Source organism: Gekko japonicus, unplaced genomic scaffold (genome assembly GCF_001447785.1).
Source record: "Gekko japonicus isolate JY-2015 unplaced genomic scaffold, Gekko_japonicus_V1.1 scaffold80, whole genome shotgun sequence".
Lineage (NCBI taxonomy): Eukaryota > Metazoa > Chordata > Lepidosauria > Squamata > Gekkonidae > Gekko > Gekko japonicus.
In genome coordinates, this window is record NW_015168047.1 from 322,422 (window position 1) to 345,255 (window position 22,834).

At 42.5% G+C, this 22,834-nt stretch overlaps 1 protein-coding gene across 1 annotated transcript in view; it reads left to right on the top strand.

Annotated features, from left to right (window-relative positions):
• The window catches only part of LOC107113060 (selenoprotein O-like), a 44,749-nt gene that overhangs the window by 3,119 nt on the left and 18,796 nt on the right, over positions 1–22,834 (top strand). Inside the window, exons 2-12 of the mRNA XM_015414298.1 lie at positions 2,181–2,431; positions 5,438–5,556; positions 6,145–6,273; positions 7,539–7,603; positions 8,160–8,216; positions 8,938–9,036; positions 15,872–15,939; positions 18,215–18,302; positions 20,495–20,561; positions 21,480–21,552; positions 22,147–22,230. Of these exons, the coding sequence (XP_015269784.1) occupies positions 2,218–2,431; positions 5,438–5,556; positions 6,145–6,273; positions 7,539–7,603; positions 8,160–8,216; positions 8,938–9,036; positions 15,872–15,939; positions 18,215–18,302; positions 20,495–20,561; positions 21,480–21,552; positions 22,147–22,230 (1,063 nt within the window). The 5' untranslated portion in view covers positions 2,181–2,217. The remainder of the gene's footprint in view (positions 1–2,180; positions 2,432–5,437; positions 5,557–6,144; positions 6,274–7,538; positions 7,604–8,159; positions 8,217–8,937; positions 9,037–15,871; positions 15,940–18,214; positions 18,303–20,494; positions 20,562–21,479; positions 21,553–22,146; positions 22,231–22,834) is intronic.

Below are 22,834 nucleotides of genomic sequence, written 5' to 3' on the forward strand. Positions count from 1 at the left end.
CCTCCCTCGCAGGAGGAGCCTCAGCCAAAGGAGGAGAAGAAAGGTTGCCTTTGTCTCCTGTGTGATTGAGGCAGCAAGCTCTGGCTCGTTCTCTCCCTCCCCCGGGGAGGGGTAGGAGCCTCAGCCCAGTGCAGTGAACAGAATCTTGCCTATCTATCTCTCCTGAGTGACTGACAGAGTCTGGGAAAGCAAGCTATGATGCAGCAGCAGCAGCAACGGAACTAGAGGAAGAAGCAGGAGACAGCCAGTCCCTTGTGGGCCTGATAGAAGCCCTCTGGGGGCCTGATCTGGCCCCTGGGCCGCATGTTTGACACCCCTGGGCAATGCTTCCTCTAAGCTGTGGAGGCTTGTGAGCAAAAATTCTACTTTGTGAGCAGCTGGCATTAAATTTGTGAGCGAGTGATTTGCCAGCTGCATAAATTAGTTTGCTCTGGAGACATCCTTCCTGAGCTAAGACAAAAATGTGTGAGCCGGAGGCTAAAAAACTGTGAGCTAGCTCACACGAACTCAGCTTAGAGGGAACACTGCCCTTGGGTCGGCAGATCAAGAGAACTGGGGGGACTGAAAATGTGAACCTAGCACCAAGGAGTATAGCATGGTGAGGAAATAAGCAAGGAATGGAGCTGTGAAGGAATTTTCTTCACCAGTGAGTGGCCTCATGTACTGCTGTTTCTATGAGCGGGAAAAAGAGATAGGAGTCATGAGGCCCTTGGTGTTTTATGTATGTGTATCAGCCATTGGTCCTTCTAAAAGGCAGGAGCTGGCTCAGTTTGGGCTTGTGACTCATCTTAAGGTCCCGAACCATTGTTGAAAACTACTGAGATAGACTATGTATCTCTGGAGTGCTAAAATCATTAGCATAGCAGTTAGCATAGTTTTAGCAAGATGCTGGGAACATGGAATATAGCGTGTATAAATTGTTTTTGCTCTTTAGCATCAGGTTTAAACTTGGCTCAGTCATGCCTAGGATTGGGCTGTTTATAACACAAAGCAAGAAGCCTGAGGGTTTAACCTATCAGATAACTGGAAGCTGCCACTAAATACAGACTTGGTGTACACCAGCAGCTGCATATTCTGTATCAAGTGCAATGCGATCATTGTTCCCTGCACTGAGAAGATGGGAGAAAGCCACTGCTTTATAACCTTTAAGTTTTCTGTTTGTACAAATAAAAATAGTACAGATATATAAAAATATCAAGTCGGGTACTCACATTCATGAATGTAAAAGGGGGTGCGTTTTTTAAAAAAATTGTGGCCTTATCAGAATACAGTGGCTGTCCGTTATATTTTCCCATCAAAGGCAGCTGAGCAAAGATAAAATCTTAGTCATATATCTTCATTACTTGCATTAGTTGTGAATCCTAAGGTAGAAATGGTGATTTGAACAAGAGTACCTGATGGATTATTCCTTTATATAATTTGTTAAATGTATGCTTTTTAAGCCATTTTTAAAATCACATTCTTTGTTGATCTAACCCAGGGGTCCTCAGCTTTTTGAGCCTGTGGTCATATTCGGAATTCTGACAAAGGGTGTACTGTTCCCTCTAAGTTAGTGTGAGCTAGCTCAATGTTTTTTAGCCTCCAGCTCACATATTTTTTGTCTTAGCTCAGGAAGGATGGCTGCAGAGCAAACTAATTTATGTAGTAGCCAAATCGCTCACTCACAACTTCAGTGCCAGTAGCTCACAAAGTAGAATTTTTGCTCACAAGCCTCCACAGCTTAGAGGGAGCATTGACAGGGTGGTGGGCACAATCACAAAATAGCTGCAGCAGGAGGTGGAGCCAGCAACAAAATGTCAGGGAGTGAGTTTATGCATAACTCTCCTAGTAACTCTTCAATATTCAATATCTGCACAGCCAATCAAAAGCCCTACTGGACAAAAGCCCCACCTGGCCCCACCCACTTTCTAGAAACAGGAAAAGTGTTGGTGGGCACCATGGTGGCCATGGTCAGTATGCTGGAGAACCTTGACCTAACCAATTTCCATAAAATAATTTCCAAGGGTGTTTTGATGAGAATTTTGCAGCTGGTTTATTAGCATCCAAAATTTATAGATGGGTGTAGCTAACGGGAGGAACTTGGAGTGAAAGTGAAAGCATTAAAGAATGATTTTGCTGCAAATGGAGGATACACAGCTAGAATCCTGGTCTCATTGTCTCTTTCTTTTGTTTCCATACAGGCTCAACACTTGGTTATGAAAAGTTCTAGGACTCATTATGTCCAGGTGTTCTCTCACTCCATGGTTGCTTACTTGGCTGATGTTGCTGTGTCAATCAGGATGCTGCTTCCTGGACTCTCTAATTGTGGCAAGTAGTTTTAGGCATGTGCATCACTACATCAATAAGTCAAACCTGGATCAAGGCTACTGTGAAAGAAAACGAAAACTCTCTAGTTTTGGTGGATGGAGACTCTCCTCAGAAAAATTCACAGGTACTGTTTCATGCCAATATACAGTTATGAATTCATGCCAATATACAGTTATGAGAAGATGTGCATGTAAAGGGCAGTTTATCTGAATATGGCTGAAATCCCAAACAACCTTTCTAGGGATAAATCCCACAGAATTTAATGAGATTTACATCTGAGTATGCATGCTGAGTATACGTGCACTTATATAACAGCACTAACCAAGCCAAAGTTCACAGTGCCTAAGCCCATTTAAATCAATGGGACTTAAGGTAGATATGGCTGACTTTTTGTATTGATATCAAAGGGATGTAAGCATGAGTGACTTTCCCTGAATTGGGGCCTGCGGCTCTGATTTTATTTGAGTAGCATGACAGTGCTGGAGACATTAATAGTGCTTTATCTCTGATTTCAATGGGCTTAAGCTGGAGTAATTTTCTGCTGTTGGTTGCCCCAGTCCTGGCATCTGTTGAGCTGAAAAACTGTGGGTTTTCATTGTTAACATGAGATATTTCTGTAGCCTTAAATATTTTCTTTTTACAGATAGGCAGTGGGGGAATGTGAAGGTCTGGTTTTGTTGGGCTGATGGTTTTATAGCGTTTCAGCTGTTAACCGTTGGATGCACAAGACAGTGAACAGCCAAGCTTTTATTTTTGAGGTGAATATTGGCCTTCTCTCAACCTCAGGATTCACCCAGTGTAAATATAAGCTCCTCCCCAAAGCCACAAATCTTTAGTCAGTTTCCCTCAGAAACTGGACCCTGAGACTGCAATAGACTGTTACTAAAGCAGTCACTGTGCTGGCCTGCTTTTTCATAAAACCCAGACTAAAACATCCAAACTCTCCTGAAAAAGGATTCTCAGCCTCTACCCTATGTAAGCACAAACCCTGTCTTCAAACATTCACTGTTTTAGCCTGCTTACAGACTCCCTCTGGCCTCGCTATCTGAACCTAGCAGACAGTGTTACACATTTTTCTCTCACTCCTCTCCCTGCCTGGCTTCCTCAGCCATCCATGGGCCATGATTGGCTGTTAGCTGCTCTTCACACACAGGCATACAGGGGACTGGTGACTTACACAAAGGAGCCGGACCTTTGCTCTTCTATCACAGGACTTATAAGACTCATGGGGTAGAATCCCATCCTTCTCTAGCATGACTGCCTGGCCATTTCCAGGGCCTGCTTTGTGGCAGAGAGACAGCAGCGGCTCCTGCTCTACCTTCTCCTCTCTTCTCTATCAGCAAACTTGCCTGTGCAGCAGTGGTGGCTTTTGGTCATCCTCGCTTGCCCTAAATCTCCTCCCTGCTTGCTTGGCTGAAGCACCTGTTCTCCTATGATGGGTGGTGGGGTTGGCAGCAGCTTCCCCCCCCCCCCATGATATAGAGTCATGAAATCTTGGCAGAGAGTCATGAGATCACAGTTTATGTGTAAACCACTTCTGTTGGAAAAATACCCCCTATCTAGGTGGCATGCTTTTGTTTGGTATGGGAAATGGACATAAATATTTTAAAAATCATTTGATAAGAAAATCCCTATTAACAACTTGGGGGGAAATCCTACCTTTGGTATACTCTAAAACTCCAAGATTGATCTCACCCCCTGAAGCCTTTTCACAACCAAGTTTAATTTCATTAGATAAAATTCTTAGATATGAAAATCTTTTAGATGATAAAAGATTTATAAAAACAAAGAAAGAATTAATAAGGCAAGAGGTCAGTCTGGATTTGTGGCAAGGGCTCAAATTGAATCTAGATATGTTAAAGATAGACATTTGGTTTTTATTCTGAACAATGTGCATTTGAAAAGTTATGTACATTCAATGATAAGTTGATCAAGAAAGTATATGTATTTTTAATGCAAATGAAAATGGAAGATGAAGCGGTTAAAACTTGTATGGTGAAATGGATGCAAAATCTAGGTTATAATATTGATCTTGCACAGTGGAGTAAACTGGAAAGTGAATGTGAAAATAACTAAATCAGTGGCATTTAAAGAGAATCTGTATAAGATGTTTTACAGATGGTATCTAACACCAGACAGACTAGCTAAAATGTACAAAAATATGTTGAATAGTTGCTGGAAGTACAAAAAACCTGTGGGTTCATTCTACCATATGCAGTGGACATGTGATATAGTGTTTAAATTCTGGATTATGGTACATATTTTTATACAGACAGTTTTGCATATTTCAATACCTTTTCAACCAGAATTGTTTTTATTGAATTATATACCAGATGACTTTGATAAAAACCAAAGATATTTTATAATTCATGTAGTAACTACAGTTAGAATCATATTTGCATCCTACGGGAAACTACTATCAATACCTTCTGAACATGACCTAATAATGAGAATTATGGAAAGTGCGGAAATGGACAAATTGACTTCAATGTTAAAAGAGCAAATGGAAGAAGATTTTGTTGGACTATGGACTCCATTTTATAACTGGATAACAGAGAAATATAAAGATATGAACTCCTTAATATTATAACATCAAGAAGCTTTTATGAACTTTAAAAACCTCACGGTCTATCTTCGTATAATATGAAATAAGTAGAGAAAAGTTATATGCAGAAGTCTTATTATTTTTGTTCCTTCCCCTGCCCTTTCCCTGTTTCCCATCTTTGTATATTCTAAAACTTTAATAAAACTTACTTTAAAAAGAAAAATGTCCCCTATCTTTACCTGGCCTCATTCTTGGCATGTTTTTTTCTTTTATCCATACAGTGGGGAGAGGTTCAGCATTAGATATATGATGTTTACTATCTTTCATCATCGCCCTCTTTCATGGCACTCCCAGAGATCTCACATCCAGGTTTCTGATCTGGTTCACATCCATTCAGCCTCGGTGACTCATTCACACAAGCTGCTCCAAGACTATTTGATAGCAAGTTCTTTGTTGTGCGATATCGTCTCAGTCATTGTTCAATTTTAGTTGTATCCTGACTCTAAAAGCAATATGAATATTGTTCATACAATGGCTTCATTAATGTATTATTTTAAGTTAATTTTTTCCCCTTGTTCTCTTTAGCGACACTACCTATTGATCCAATTGAAAAGAATTACATTCGTGAAGTGCAAGACTCCATTTTCTCAGTTGTCTATCCTATTCCTTTTAAATCCAGAGTTCTCCTTGTAGCTGTTTCAAAGGTTAGATTTGATTTTTCTTTATTCCTGACTCTTAGCTGTACAGTGATCCCAATTCCCATTGTCTGCAGGCTGGCCAAGCAGGCAGGAGGTTAGGTCCCAGGGGGCAGCAGGTTGAGCTTCCTGACTTCTACCTCCTGGTCTGGACCCACTGGGGCCAGAAAGGAGGGGTGTGACACCTAGGTTCACTGGCAAAGAGCATGGCAGCTCCTTTTGTCCAGCAAGGTCTCCCTCCCTCCATCAAATGGGGCATGGCCCTTTTCCAGGGCTGTCTTGATTCCCCTGGTAGTTATTTTCCAGATCCCTTTTTCCGTAGGAATGTGGGAGTTCATCAATCACTAAATGTCCATAGAAGTGAATAACAGATCCAGGCAATCTTTGTATTGCATTATACTGAAAAATGTATTTTGTGCTGTGGGGTAGGGAGAAGAAGGGGAAACAGGTGGTGGCTGTAGTAAGGCAGGCAAAAGGATATGCAGACCACTTTCACGGCTTCTGAAGTCAGCAAAATTTTATGAATGCAGGTTATATGGCCAACAAAGAGCTGTGTGGAACTTCTGAATTTTTCTTTGTCATTTCTGTGCTGTCCAGGAGGTTCTAGAAGACATTTTGGATCTTGATGTGTCTGTCTCAGACACAGAGGATTTTCTTCAACTTGTCAGTGGTGGGAAAATTGTCTTGGGGTCTCTGCCTCTGGCCCATAGGTATGGTGGCCATCAGGTAAATATTTGCTCATATTATGTTAGCAGTATTTCTATGTAACAGGATTTTCTTCTGGAAATGAGAAAGAATAGAAAATTTAATATTTTTATGTTGCAGTTTTAGAAAAGTGAACTCAGAATGGCTAGCTTTCTAATATAGTTCATTACTAGTAGATTTTTAAAAGATTGGTGGAACTGTCTCATACACAACTCCCTTCTGTCCTTTGCACCGGTCACTCACCTGTTTGATATAAGAATAAGAAAATCAGTGCTTTCAATGTTCCCCAAGTGTGCAGAGAAATCCCTTTAGCCTCCGTGTGGCCCCAATCTGCAGATTAAGTTATCTGCAGATTGTGGCCACATTTGGCTAAAAGTATATAGATTTTGGCCTGGTTTGAGTGATAAGAAATATAGTATAGTATATACTATATAATGTATATAGATTTTGCAGTGGTTTGAGTGATAAGAAAAAGTAAAAATGCAGTTCTATTTCCATATGGTAAAGGTTGCTGGTTTAGGACATGAAGCGAAGAATAAGATGATCAAAGATTTCTCTCATAACATCTAACAAAATAACATATAAATAGCGAACTGTTATAAGTAAGAACTCTACAAGTATATTGTGACATTAACTCTAATAGTACTAACATTTTAACTAACAGTGAAAAGATCTCCTCCTCTTGGGGTTTTAGATTAGTGTAGTTTGCTTTTCTTTCTCCTTAGATGTAGTCCCTTCCCTATTATTTCTTTATAGTTTTTGTAGTTTTGCAAAATAAAAAATATTCCTCCAGGGATTAAAAAAAAAGGACATGTTATGCAGGACATCCAGTGAATTGCATTCTTAAGAAAGCTAGCAATCATTTTTAAAATAGCAAGTTTCTAGCTCTTACTGTTCCACAGAGGCAGTAAAAAGTCTGTTAAAAATTCTGACACTAAAGATATAGTGATGAAAGTAGGAGGTTTTTTCATGTTTATATATTGTCTCTAATGTCTCCCCAATCTCTGTCTCCCTTTCTGTCTGCCAGTTATTTCATGGGGCTTGTTCCCCCTTATTATTGGTTTATTTTGGTTATCCATACAGTGGGATGTTACTGTCCACATACCTTTGATACATCGGTGAATTGGTTTCTGATAAATGCATCACATTCCCCCCCCTCCCCAACACAGGTACACATCACATCCCTACCTTCACCAATTTTAGGAATAATTTTCCAGTTCCACATGTACTGTAAATAACAGAAGATGATAATTTGTGCATTTTGATTTTTACTCTCTCTTTTTTAGTTCGGTAGCTGGGCAGGTCAATTGGGTGATGGAAGAGCTCACTTGATTGGAGTTTATACAAACAGGTACTGCATTATTTCATTTTAAATGGTCAGCTAGTTTCTAAATGAGCTATCACTGTCACAGATAAGTTAATAAATAATAAAAATGTAAGCACTTTTCAGGTTTTCCCAGCAGTTCAAGTACCTTGTCTTCAGGCCTGATTTAAACACAATGCCAGCAGTGCAGAATAACTCACCCGCTATTTTGCAGCATCTCGTTTAAAGTGTACCACTATCTGTGCAAAGCCACCGTGAGTCACGTGTTGCTGCTTTGTGCAGGGTGCAACCTGTTTTAGACAATGTGCTGTGTGAATGTAAAGCAGCACATCTGCGTTAACGTTGCTTCAGCCAGCCTGACGTTTATGACTGTGAATTTAGAAATCTTTAATTGGAATCCTGCATGGTGCTATTTCTCTATATGGCAGTTCTGGGAGTGCGAAGTGGGTATGAGTTTTTGAAATGGTGGTTTGACTAAGGTTGATGGGAACTAGGCACTCCCAGCTCAATCTCTTAGCTGCCGGGCTGTACCAGTTATCAAAATGACTGCTAATACTGTTTTTTGTTGTTATTTTATTTGCAGGTTTGGTGACAAATGGGAGCTACAGCTGAAAGGTTCAGGAAGGACACCATACTCCAGGTTTGTTGTGTCTCTTGTGTCTCTTGTGTCTTCTTTGGTAGCCACACCTGATGGCTCTTATTTATTTATTCAAAACCTCTAGACCCTGCCTTCTCTCTGCAAAGTCACAGTGGCTAACAAAACAGCAAAATCTGCAAGGACACAGACATCATGAGTGTTCAGCAAGGTTAAATCCGGTATACAATTAAAAACCAAGGGACACAGTCTGGGAATCGTCCCCATTGCAGAACAGAAGCTTTAATTTGAATAACCCCTGCAGCAGAGATGACTAACATGTCTTCCTCCCTCTTTTTAATTTATGCCTGCCCCAATAAGCAAGTGGCTCATTTTCTTGAGTCATATGGTGAATGTTATCAGATTTTCTAACGCATACTAATATAAATGGCTTTTTCAGAGCATTAATGGTAACCACAATAGTTAGGAATGGTTAATAGTTAGGAAATAGTTAATCTCTGATTAACATTTGTTGGAAGTAAATCATGTTGTTATTACCAGTTGGTGGGTTGTAAGTCATGTGATAGCGTTCAGCTAGAAGTAGCAAGAAGAGAACACTTTCACCCATGCTGTGCACCACCTGAGGGATCACAAAATTGTGCATGACTTTTTTTTCAGGGCCTTCAATACATATGCTTATAACAGAATTCCCTGTCAACCCAGTTTGTATTCTTTGTCTATTTCTGTTAAGAAGGACAAAGCATATTCCTTGTTTTCTTTTCCATAGAAATGGGGATGGAAGAGCTGTGCTTCGTTCCTCTGTACGAGAATTTTTGGGCAGTGAGGCCATGCACCATCTTGGAATTCCTACAAGCAGAGCAGCTAGGTACTTTCTCCACATTCATTTTCTTTTTACAGAAATGGATCTAATGTGCTGGTCTAGTAACTCTAATTTAGAGGTGAGGGGGATTTTGCAGGGAAACATCAGCCAGTAGAAGTGGAGTACTTAAATCTTTCCTGCCTCTGTTGACAACAAATGCCTCCCCCAAGCTGTCTGAGCTCATTCTCTTACCCAGCCAGGCACTGAGGCCACACATAAGTCCGTTTTCCATTTATACTGTATGTTTTGGGTGGATTCATATGATTTTAGGGTAAAGCAGGTGTAACAGACAGCGAATGGTTAATGTATTAATCCAGTCTGAGAACCTTGAGTGACCGTGGATTCAAATGGATTTCTGCAGTTAAGAGTGACAGTTGAGAGCAGCAGTTAGAACAGTTGAGTTTAGTTAAGAAGAGTGAAGGATTGAGAAAGGATCCTGAATTATGAAAGTGGGACCAGTAGTCCTAGCCTGAGGGAAATAGCTCCTAGTAAAAGGGGGTGATTCCAAACAGGAGTTTCAGAACTTGTGTGTGTATTCCAACCTTCACAGCCTTAAGTAATTTTGAGACAAAGAAGCTTATTCCTGTTCATTTAAGCAGTGACTGCCAAGCGATCTCTATCTACAGTTTTAAAAGACCTTTCTGTGTAACAAAACAGCTACTTGACTGTGACAAACTATATATTGTGTATAATTATACAAAGTTATCTCATCCCTGTTGCCTGTTCATCTGGCAAGTTCCAAACCTGATACCAACCTGACCGTTTCCCGATAAATAAAGCAGTTTATTTTGAATTACTATCAGCCTTTCTTCTGCCATAATCTGATATATACAAACGAAGGATTCTACTGTTCCTCAGCATCCTAGGCTGGGTCAGTAAGTATCTGTACTCATTTAAACAACTGGGTGGGACAGACAAAAAGAAGACGAAGAAAGGGGTCTGCTCAACCAAAAGGGAGAGAGAAATGGAAGTGAGGAACTGTTATAGCAGGCTTATCTGGTTTTCATTGGGCATAAAACCCCACAGCTTCATTCTGTGAGAGGAAGATGGCATTTCTTTGCTGATCAATACGGGGACAGAAGGAGTGGACTCAGCACACTGGTACCACCATTTGGTCACCCTGTCACTGCCTCCAGTAAAGTATTCTGATCTATCACCCCTTGATGCACACAAATCTTGCATTGGACAAAAGCTGCCTTGGAAGGAACTCTGAGTTTGTACCTCAAGTTCTGACTGGCCCAGGAAGGGAACTCCCAAACTCCAGGGTTTTAGGAGTGCAACCCATTGCCATTCTTTGTTCAGACTTTATTAAGGGATTTAACCAGGGTTTTGCCAGGGCTTCACAAATGTGCCTTGTCTGTGTGGGAGGGGGAAGAGGTGCTTACACATTGTAACTAGATGTAGCTAGCAACTGATTTGCTGTTGTTCTCCTAGTGTTCTGTATTATTCCACCTGTCTCTGGTTTGTCCCCAAATATCTGTGTCTTTAGCATATATGTTTAGTCAATGTTTTAAAAATCTGATGTCTGTTCTGGAAGAGAGAACACTTGGAGAATTGAATTTAACTTTTCTAAAAGCCGCTGAAAGGACTGCAGAGAGAGGGCAGAAGGGAAAAATCCAAGCCTTGTCTCCGTTGCACATGCAAGCACACTGGATTTGATGGTCTAATAGGGAGATAAACAGGCTGTCTAGGAACAGCCTGCATCAGCATTACGACCACTCCCATGGTATAGTGAGATTAGTTTAGTATTGATAAAACCCAAAACTGGTAAGGGTCTTCTAATGGTGGCAGTGAGTAAGTCTACCCAAGCGCAAAAGGCAATGTGTGCAATTGGATTGGACTCCTAACACAGTGAGATGCAAAACTAAGATGACTGGGAAGGTGAGCAACTGGTTGTTAGGAAGGAGATTTCATAACAGCGTGCAATTCATAATCATCCCTGAAGCAAAGGTCATTTCGGGGGGGATCGCGGGGGGAACACAGTTCCCCCGGGTGAGGTGCAGGGGGGCGGGGCACACGATGAAGCCCCGCCCCCTGCTTCCGGCCGCCCCGCTTCCAGCCCTCATTCAGCCAGGAGGAGGCAGGAGAAGAGGGAGGGTAAGTTGCTTCCTCCCCGCCTCTCCCCACCCCTGCCTGCCTGGGGCCAGGGAGGGCCTTGGCGGGGCTTCCTCGCACTCCCGCCGGCCTTGCAGGTCCACCGCCGAGCCCCTGATGTCAGGGGGTGTGGTATATGCTAATGAGTTATGCTAATGAGTTCCCCTAGCTCTTTTTCTACGAAATGACCCCTGCCCTGTTGTATTTTTGTTTTGTGGCTAGCCAGGAGATCAAAGTGCATTTTGTACCTGGGAAAATTCATTATATCTACCACTCAGTCCTTGGGACTATATGATGATGGTAAGTGTTGCAGAGTGCACCTGATGTACAGGATGCAACTTCTAGACATAATTTCTACCAGAACAACACACTTCCTTCCCCACATTCATTAGTTGCCAGGCAGTTTTGTGAACATAGTTGTCAGGCCCCAGCTTCTCTAGGACCAAGGGAGGAGGGATGGATTGCTCCAGGGCTTGATTTCTTTTGAGAAACAGCTGACACAGCCTCAGAATACTGTGAGGAGAGGGGGTTTGAAATCACCCAGTTCCTCCTTTCTCACTCCTGGACTCTTTTTAGATCTTTCTCTCTGGCTCCTATGGGCATGAATAGAGTTGCAGGCTTTTCCTTCCTGGCTGGTCGATCTGCTTCCCTTTAAATCCAGTGCCCCTAGCCCAGCGTCTGCCTCTTGACCTAATCCCTGCTCCTTCTCATAGGAGGAAGACCAATGGGCCAGCCTGGATCTTAATTCCAGAGCCTGCCTCAGGCTCCTCGGCCCACCATCTAGCAAGGTGGGTAGCCCATCCACCCCTACTGCCCTTCCCTGCCCTGATGCCTCAGGACAGGCAATGAGGACACTAGGCCTGACGCCCTCTCCCCTTTCCCGCCTCTCAACCCTCCGGTTGCCCCCTGCTCCTGGATCGGTCTCTTCTGTCAGTGATGCCCTCTGACTGTTTCTCTCCGTGGCGATTGTGCGTCTCATCCTGGCCCTTGATGTCTCCAGCTTCTTCTGACCCCTGACTCAGGAGGTGAGCGGGGATGTCGCCTCGGACTCTGTGGCTTTTGTGAGCCCCCAAGACAAGGCCGGGGGTGGCGGGTTCGTGGTGACCCCCGGACAATAGTGTTGTTTAGCTTGTAGGATATTTTTTATCCTGTCTGAAAAACAATGGCAGACAGCAACTGTGCTACCCTACCTATGGTGTGTATGGGAGAACTTGTTGCTGTTGAAGTGTCGCTGTCTATAGAACGCCTAAGATTCAATGGGGGATGCTCGTTGTGTGCTTGTGGAGTGAAAGCCCTTTCTCCTTGCTTGTGTGGTCCTTTTATGACTACCAGATGTCCATGGAACTCTCCCAGGAATCAGTCTGAAAACATTTGCTTTGCTGGATTGTGGCCGTTGGGAGACCGGCTTTAACTGCATCAGCAAAAGGGGCCTCAAGCTCAATGATTGATGCAGAAAGTATAAGACTTGTCTGAGTCAGCATGCAACCTTCTAGCCGCACTGGGCTCCTCTCGGGTTGCTGCTCTCGCATGTCGTTCAGGTCAAAGACAATATGCAGCGTTTAGCTTTTGCATTCGGTCTGCAGATTTCAAGTGATTTCGTGGCTTTTGAGTTTTGGCATGCTGTTTTGAAGCTCTTTCACATTTAACAGGTGATCTCTGTGTGTGTGTTTGCGTGTGCATGCACGTGCACGTGTAGAGGATATATTCTAGAAAGCTTTCCAGACTTCTTTTCACAAATGTTTCGCTCAAAACCCCCCAGCTGATAGCTAGATTGTTGCCAATGGGAAGCCGCTGCGTTACAGTTCATTGACAAAGTTCTTGCTGAGTCTTGGCAAGAAGAATGGGAAAGAACATGTAATTTATTCAAGAAAGCCCTGTGGATGGACCCACTCCATTAGGTTTATGTGCTTGTGTTCCCAACAGGAAACCCCAGTCACGGAGCAGCTCCAGATGAGAAAAATGTTTTTCCTTTGGCAATTGTAGGCCAGACCGGGGTTTCTGGAACAGAGTACAAGAAGTTAGGGCCAAGCCTGACATGATGGTCTGGGTCAGTGTTTGTCATGGGGATGCCGCCACCATTTTAAAGCCTAAAATGGATGATTTAAAGATCCTGATAGGGCCCATGACAGGGTGAGGTGTTTTTATTCCCCCCACCGTGACTTTTCAAGTGCCAAAAGAGCTGTGGGGGCTTTTTTTGGGGGGGGTCCTGGGGTCATCTTGATGTTAGTGTTGTATGTGAGTTTCTTGCTTTATATAGGCTGTATCCAGACTAGATTTCTGCTTGCACAAGGCCCCTCTGTCAGAAGGTTCCTGCCCCTCCCCCCCTCACTGCACTCCATTGAGCTCCACAAACTGCTGCCCCTTAGGAGGAGCATGAGAGGCAAATCAGGCGTCAGTAGCAGGAAGAGGGAGCGGATGGAAATTATCCCAACCCTTCCATTAGCGGAAAATTTAGTCTGGATCCAACCCATTATTGTGTATTCTAATGTTTGTCTTCTGAGAGCGCCTCATAAAATGGTGAAGAGGAGGATCTTACATCGCTCTCGCTTTTTGTCTGTTGTCTATTGACATCTGCAGTTGCCCCAGTGAAAGCATTTGAGCAACTAAATTGCACTAGGCAATTAAATTACATTGGGCAATTAAATTGGAGCGATTAAATTTAAATTTAATTCAGTGCGATTAAATTGCACTGACATTCACCTCTCATACCTTTTTGGTTATTTTGGTTGTGCCACCCCTTTCATTTGAAAGGGCTTGTGAAAGGACTGCCAGTGGCTTTAGACGGTGTCTCTGTGCAGTCTGTTCACTTGGAGTTTCCTTCATGTGATCCTCTGCAGGAACCTGTGATCCTCTTCATGTGATCCTCTACAGTATCATGGCTGTCTGTCTGGCATATGTGAACCAGTCCTTAGCAAATTTGGACTTTGGGGCTTTAATGCACAGAGTGAAAATCATGTAAAATGGGTTAGTGGATCCACTGATCACCCTCTAATACTCTTTTGATGCATGTTAGTGGGTGAAATTGGCATTCTAATCTTTCTTAGTAGGCACAAAACTAATTTATTAACATGATGCACAAAGGTATGCCAGAGAAGTTCCACTGTGGTTTTGGCTGATCCCTCGTCCCATTAGAGACATCTGATTCCCCCTCAGCTGTTACTGAGGGGACCCCGTCCCCCAGGAACAGCATTTCAGGGGATATTTTGGGCTGCTGTAGGAGGGAGGGATTGGTGAAAACGGCCCGGCCCATCTATTGCATCCATGGTAATCTTGGTGAGATCTTAGCCCACTATTTTGAATTCAGACTTGAGGGTATTTCAGACTTTGTATTCAAAAAGAAAAAGAAAATATTGGGGAAACAGTGAGTTTCCTCTCAGCCCCGACTTCCTCCCTACCTTGTTATAAATTCCAGCAGAGTAGCCATACGAGACTCTTGTGGCACCGTAAAGCCTTACGGGTTTACTGAAGCATAAGCTTTCATGAGCTGGAGCTGTCTGATCATGCATCCGCTCAAGCGGGATCCGGTCCATGAGCGCATTCTATCCTTTTATGTATTCTAGTGCTGTGTGTCCCACTGCCTCAGTGGTTGGAAACTAGGTCTTCCTTTTTATGGGACTACTAAAATGATAGCTGTGATACTAAATCATTGGTTGCTGTGGTGTCACATGTTGACAAGCCTTCTCTTTTCAAACGTGCTTGGTAATCTTTCCATGAACAAGGACCCAACAGGCATCTGGCTGCATTCCTGGGAAAGCCGTGCCGTGTGCTGCTGTGCAGTTTGTTGCGGTGGAGTGGCTTAATGGCTCATCATTTCCCCATATTTCTTCACCATGTAACAAAAGGGGAGCACTTTCAGAATAAAGGAAGAACTCTTGTTGCAGGAGGCTAGGCCTCTAAAGTCTTGCTGCCTGTTTCTACCCAGGTGCGCTGACCTTTCTTTATTGGGGTATTTCTGTGCCACTTTGTGTCCCCAAAAGGATCCAAAGTGGCTTACAGAAATGTCTAGACCAACCAACAAGACACATCGTGGCTTAGCTTTTGTAGCAGAGGCACAAGCCAAGAGCCCATTGGCTTGTGCCTCTGGCCGCACCCAGGCTTAAGTATCTGCAGGGGTGGGTGGGAACAGAGTCAGCCCAGATGGTGTTCAGGCTAGCCAGGCTCTTCCCAACTTCCTCCCCATGTGATTGTACACTGGAGGAGTTGATATCTTGGTATCTTGCCTTACTTTTTTCTTGACAGCAACATGGTTACCATTCCTTTGTGGTTGTGACCCAGTATGAAGGGATATTGTTGAGAATAAGAACTACATGTTACAGGCAGATGTTTGTAGTAGAGCTTCAGTGTTTCTGTTACGACAAAGTAACTTTGGGAAGAGAGAAGTAGTGGGGGAAGGAATGCCTAACCCCTCATTCCGCTAATATGCCCCCCCGCATCCCCCCCGGGTTCCACATATATGCATTCACCCTCCCAAATTATGCACCACCCACCATTTGTCTGTTGAAAATTACCACTTTCCAACATTGTTGTTTATTTTTGCAGAAAAATGAGCCAGTCCATGTGATTGCATTTGTGGTTGTACCAGTAGCTTTACTCTGAAATGGTTAGGATAAGTGTTTGAATGTTTGTGTTTTCATCATTCTCTTTTTCACCTTCAAAAATGAAATGTGAATCTGCTTCCTAGCGTGCTGCCCTGAAACAGCTTTAACCTGCTTCATTCTAAATTGCTCGATTCCTTTTTCTGTTACAGTTTAGTTGTTAGTGATGATGATGTATGGAGAGATCAGTTCTACAACGGAGATATTAAGAAAGAAAGAGGTAACTGCTATATTTCAAATTGTTATCCTGTAATGCTGTGGTGGTCCCATTTAATGTTTTTTTAAACAAACACATTCTGCTTTTATTTATTTATGTGCTGCTTTGCTTCCATCAAAGCCGTCTGTATTAGTTGTTGTTACCAAGGCCCCCCCCTTCCTAGACATGTACGGTTGGCCTCGACTCCATCTCTGCTAAACTTGCACCTTGGTAGCCGTTTTAGGAGCTAGCGGTGTCTCTCTTTAGAAACAGTGTCTGTCTACAGCCATTTCACTATTCCTGTGTCTTTTCATTCCTATACCCCTATATTTCCCTTAAACAAATCAAAACACTGTTTTGAAAAGATGCAGTTGTTTCATGGTTACAGGTGGCCTAATTGAGGCTCTTTGAGCTTGCTTCCTCACTATCCAGGTAAAGATTCCTAAACCACATGTTCTGCTCCCTCAGTTGGCCAGTAAGTCAGTTTTCCAAGCTAGTCAGGTTGTAGAAGGAGGAAGAGGTTTTTCCCCTGACACTGAGCTTAATTTCCCCCAAATTGGTTGTGTTTCTGGCCAAGTGATGTGAATCCTAGTTATCCACATGTGTCCTAAGGATACACATCAAAGGAAGCACAACTGGTAGCAAGTGCTAATGGTTATATCCCTCCTATCCTTGCCAGCGTCTTGCAAAGATAAAAGTATCCACTTGATGAACGAGTGATTGTGTCAATTGCATTGTAACAAGTAGCACATTTTGATTCCAGCCATGGTCATAGAGGTCTATCAAATTTGGGCTGGCTCCATTTACTTAAGAGGTGGGCTGACAGTATTTCTTCATGAAATATTTCATGTGAACCTCTGTGCTGGACCTTCACAAAGCTTAAGATTGTGGACACGTAACAATGATACCTGACCAGAGTCTGCAACACGCAAAGGATCACTGCTAATTAGGGCACCAGCTTTAAGGACATGAGATTCAGACTCACGTATGTTATTCACTGTGTTCTAAGGTTATTTGTGAAGAGGATAATATACTTGTGTACATTTTGCTTGTAACTCATTACCTGTCAGCTGAAGGTGATTGACAACAGCACTTTTCATCTTCTTATTAGGATTAGGTGGCTTCTAATAAAAAAAGGTGTTACACAACTGTTAATTATCTCTAGCTAAGAAAGCCAGTTGGAGAGCTTATAATTTTGACCGTAAAAACAGCACCCTCTGGTGTTTGCTTTTTAGGAAACAAATCACATAAGGACTGAATTTGGTACAGTTTCTCTGCTTCTGGGCAGGTTAGCCCTTTCTCTATAGTGTGAGACTAATCAGAGCTTGGCGCCTAGGACTGAGTGCAATTGTGGTACAATCTTTTCGGTATAACAAACTCATTCTTTTCCATTCACGTTTTTTGGTGGTTTGTGACTCGCTTATTTGCATTTCACATATTTTGACTATTTTGTTTCCTGGCTTAGATATTTTCTATTGTTCTCTTAAATGTATCACCCTGGGAAACCTTTGAATGTAGGCGTGCAAAGGGGAGGGGGCTAAATAACTAAATGTACAAACGTATATACAAGCATATGAAGCTGCCGTATAGCCAGATCATTGTTCAGTCTAATCCAGTACTGTCTGCTCTGACTGGCAGCAGCTCTGTAGGGTCTCTTGCAAAGAAAGGTCTTTCCTAGTACATGATCCAAGAGATCCTTGAAGTGGCGATGCTGGGAAAAGCACATATGGCCTGCCTGCCGCATGCAAAGCAAGTGCTGTACCACTGAGCTTCAGCTCTTTCTGAAGCCGTCTAATACAGAGTCAAGCCATTGGTCAGCCTAGCTCAGGATTGTCTGTGACTAGTGGCTGTTGTCCGTGGTGTCGAGCAAAAAAAGGTATTTCCCAGCTTCTGCTCCCTCTGATCCTTGAACTGGAGATGTGAGAGACTGAATCTGGAAACTTCTGTATGCCATCTCCCGCTGAGCTATGGTTCTTCTTCCCCAAGCCATCTTGCCCTGCGCGTTCCAAAAATATAAATCTTCAGTCACTGAAGTAATACTGAAATATTACCAGCTTATTTCGAGATTAGTTTTCATAATTGAATGATGCCAGTCATTGTCTAGTTGCTTGCAGCAGTTTGTTACAGAAGCTTTCCTTTCCACAGGTTGCTCCTGTTCCCATTGATGGAGGGAAAGTCTCTGCCCATGTGTTGTGCTGTGCAAGGCTTTTTGCTGGATTCCGTTTGGAGCTCTTTGTGCTCATGAAAGCACACACTGGGCTCTAGGTCAGATTAACAAGGGTACATATTTGTGTTTCAGGTGCAATCGTTCTCCGTGTTGCCAAATCATGGTTTCGGATAGGATCATTAGAAATTCTAACCCATTCTGGAGAACTAGATTTATTAAGGTTAGAATTAAGTCTTCGTTCTATCATTTCTCCTACTTGATACAGCATAACAGCTGAGTTCCAAGAAAGCTTTCCAGCCTTCCCATTACTACTGCAGACTTCTTCCCACCCCCACTCCGAGCTACCCTGGAAACATAGGAGAATCTCAGAAATGACATTCAAATTGCACCAGGGGCTGCCACCATTTGAAGGAAATTTGCACCCCCTTCAGCCCCCGTCCATGTAGCTGTGCAGGAAAGTTCTTTGTGCTTGTACCCAGGCTTCTTGAGACCTGGCCTGTGTAAATAAGGTTTGAAAAATAAATGCAAGCTTTAGGTATCAGCCCTGTGGAAATATTTCAGAATTCCTATGTGCTAACACTGTTTGTGTTTTTAGACATCTGGGCAATCAGGTGTTGGATAGATTTTTCAGTTTTTCAAAGTAGTAGTTTAAGGGCATCACTAAGGACATTACTTTTAAAAAATATTGGAGTAGCTGTAGAGCTTGCTTTAGGGATGGGCACAAACCTAAAACACCTGGTTCGGAGCAGCTCCTGAACTGAACCCCAAACCGAGGCAAAAGGCCCCCACCCAAACTGAGCCGGTCTGTTTCACTTCTTCCCACTTCGAAGCAGGGGGGAGCAAAACTTCCTGGTTTAATGGCTGGCAGCCTTTTAAACCTAAGAGCTGACAGACAGACCTGCCCCGCTGTTATGGTTAAATGGCTGGTGGCCATTTCACTGGTCGGGTTTGCTTCCCCCAACTTCGAAGCGGGGGAAGCGAAACCGACCGGTGAAATGGCCACCAGCCATTTCGACCTATCAGCCGGGTGGGTCTGTCTGTCAGCTGTTAGGCTTAAATGACTGCCAGCCATTTTAACTTAACAGCTCAGCTGCGGACCCCAGGCTGCTCAACTGTTAAATTTAAGTGGCCCCAAAGAGCCAAATCAGACAAAAGTCCAGGAAATGTTCAGAGAAGGCGCATTCCCTGAACATTAGTTCAGGGGTTGCAAACCGGCTCAAGTTTGTGCCAAATTTTGGCTCGTGAGCCGGTTCATGCCCATCGCTAGCCTGCGAACCTTTCTATTTTTCTTACAATGGAAGGGACGTTAAAGAATTATTGTAAGAAATTTATGTGGCAGGTATATTTCCTGCAAAAAAAGTCCAGTAAGTATGCTTGATATCATCTCTGCTAGAGGTCATGTTTATACGGAGTATTTGCATGATTGGTTCTACAGACATAGGAAGGTTCTGGATTTCAGTGTGTTATAATAATATTAACTGCACAACATATTTTCCCTGGGAGCGTAAACAATTATGAGGTGGATGCAAATCTCAAACACTGGCTATGAAATTCTAAAAAGAACTATAAATAAAATTCCTCATGCTTTGAAGCTTAAACCTTCTTCTTAAATTACGGTATAAAGGACTGCCACAGGTTCTGGTGCAAACCATGAAGTCACTGGCCACGTCCATGTTTGTGACAAGATGCAGAAGGTTTGGCTTTTGTTCGTTTGTTTGAAGAAACATCTCAAAACGTCAGATCCCTATGTTGTATCTCCAACTGCTTTTGAAGCACCCCTCTATTTCAAATGCTCTTTGCCATGTAACAGTTCACAAAATACATGTCCAAAGCATCCTGTGCCATGTGGGACTGGTTGAGTGGTTTTTTGATCAGGATCCAGTGATGTTTTGTGCAGCTGTAAATGGACCCTACACTGATAAGGCAAATAGAGAAGCCTGAAAACATGTTACATTCTCAAGAGCCAGATTAGCATTTTCAGATGCCAGCCCTGTGCAGGAACTGGAAACATGTCAGAATGTTAGATGCCAACGCATTAGATGCCAATGTATTTTTAGTCCTCAGGACAATCAGACAACTGGGAGTTTTCCAACCCTGCAATTATATATATAAGAAACAAGTGGTTATTTTGTTCCTTTTCACAGAAAGGCTCAGAAATCACTCATGTGGTCCATCCCAATAAGGTATAATGCACTGTTTGAACAACCAAATTGATTTATAGATTTAGAATTTGGCTGTGAACTCATCACTTCTTGATCAAGCTGTCCATTACCTACAGTTCAATTTAGCTTTCTGAGGAAGGCATCTCAAAGGGGATCTTCCCAGCTGTCAGACACAATCTTAGAACAAAAATAATTTATTCTGTATTTTGAAACTGATTTTGATTAAATAAATCTTTAATTTTTAATTCAGGATACTGTTAGACCTTGTTATAGAACACTTTCCATCAATAAGCATGAATGACTCAAATAGATACCTGGTAAGTTATAAGACTATGAATGAACGCTCTTGCCAACACAACCCACATTTGTTTAGTTTAAGCTTTTATATACCACTTTTCTTAAAATCAAAAGGGTTTATGAATGTTAAGATGATCACCGAGGATAATCACTAAAACAGATGATAAAGCTGTAATAATAAAATTCTAACAGTGCAATACAATATAACATCAATCATTTTAACCTAAAGGAGACACTTCTAAACAGAATGCATAAAAGTCTTACACCTGTCATGAAAACATACAAGAGAACTGCCTCTTCTAACTGAATCTCATATGGCAGATGGTTTCACACCAGGAGAGGCAGTCATGCATGTTCATGTACAGGAAATAGCAAGAAGATTAAGATATTGTTGTGAGTGTCAGCTTCTTCTTCCACCTGCTTGTTCTACTCCCCTTCTTCCTCTTCTAGTTACAAAGGCAACTTGATGTGGTATATGTAATCTGGTTCATCAGTGCTGCTATTTAATATGTATTTAGCAATGGCATATAAAAACAAATAGACACAGTCAGTGAAGGAGGCTTGCTGCTTAAAGTCAGAATTCAGATCCGCGACGGAGGCTTGCTGCTTAAAGTCAGAATTCAGCTTTACAGGATTATTGTTGTAAGCAATGCTCTCTCTAAGCTGTGGAGTCTTGTAAGCAAAAATTCTACTTGGTGAGCTACTGGCATTAAAGTTGTGAGCAAGTGATTTGGTTACCACATAAATTAGTTTGCTCTGGAGCCCTCCTTCCTGAACTAAGACAAAAAATCTGTGAGCTGGAAGCTAAAAAAACTGTGAGCTAGCTCACACTAAGTCATCTTAGAGGGAACACTGGTTGTAAGATGTGTGTTTGGCAGTGTTGTGTCCTGCAGGTTTTTGCAAAAAGAGTATCAAAGTAAAATTGTGTTTGATTGCAGGCATTTTTCTCTAGAGTAGTTTCTGAGACTGCAGACCTGATTGCCTTGTGGATGTCAGTAGGCTTTGCTCACGGTGAGATGATTTTTTGATCTTGTTTTTGTTTTTTGACATGAAAAGTGTAAAATATTTGAACCTTTTCTAAAACTCAGTGTGATTGGCATGTAGACTGCAGCCTACAGGGCTAGCATGACAGTGCTGATTGTAATTAATGTAAAGGTCATTAAGGTAGTGGGTACCCTAGATTTATGTAGATCTAAGCTAATAAGTAAAATAAGCCATTTATTATTAGTGAAAATACAAGAGCAACAAGAACCAGTACCTGTTTCTGCTAAGATAAGGAAAATATATTTTATAGCAGATAAACTTTATAACCTGTACTGTTCATTCAGGGCAGAAATAGATATGACAAGATACATGGGGCTGCTACTGAAAAGGGCATACCTGTACTGATTTCTTTCTCTTGCCCTAATTAAATGCTTTATTTAATGCAGGAACCTGTATTGCGATGCCTTGATTTCTGCGATGCCTTGTATTTCTGTTTTAGACTGAAAAATATGTCATGGGGGAAAACTGTGGCTTTGGGTCCAGGTTTCATGCATTCCATTTCTGCTAAATCAACATTTCCTAGAATCACCATGTTTTGATGGTAGTATTATTTCTTTTTAGGTGTCTGTAATACAGATAATTTCAGTCTCTTGTCCATAACCATAGATTACGGTCCATTTGGGTTCATGGACTCCTATGATCCAGGTAAGTATAGCTTAGGAGAATTGTGCTAGGTGACCACAACAGTGCTGCAGCCTAAGAGGCTTGGTTTCTGTCACTAAAAGGCAGGGGGATGGGCAGGGCCCTTTCCAGGGCTGTTTTGGCTTTTGAGAAAAAACTCATTGGGTCAAGCCCAGCAGCACGCACCCTGTAACTTGCTACCATGTGTCTTACATGACTCACCCAGGCCTGGCTGCTTGCTACTGTTCAACAGCAGCCACCCCACAAAAGCCAGTCTAGTGTAGTGGTTACAGTGTCAGGCTAGGATCATGGAGATCCAACCTCAAATCCCCACCCTGCCACGGAAGCTTGCTGGGTGACCTTGGTCCAGTCATACACTCTCAACCTAACCTACCAGGGTTTTATTGGGGTAAAATGGAGGAGAGGAGAATGGTGTAAGCTGCTTCGAGTCATCATAAATGTAGTAGGGGGCAGATAAAAGGTAGATGAGTGGGAAGGAGAAGGAAGCAGGAAAAGTAGAAAGGCTATGGGAGCTTTCAGGGAAGGGAAGGGAAAGCGGAAATAGTGGGGAAGGGGGAAATTATATGCTCCCTGCAAGTCCTTGTGGGTCCCCTGCTTGTTAATTTGT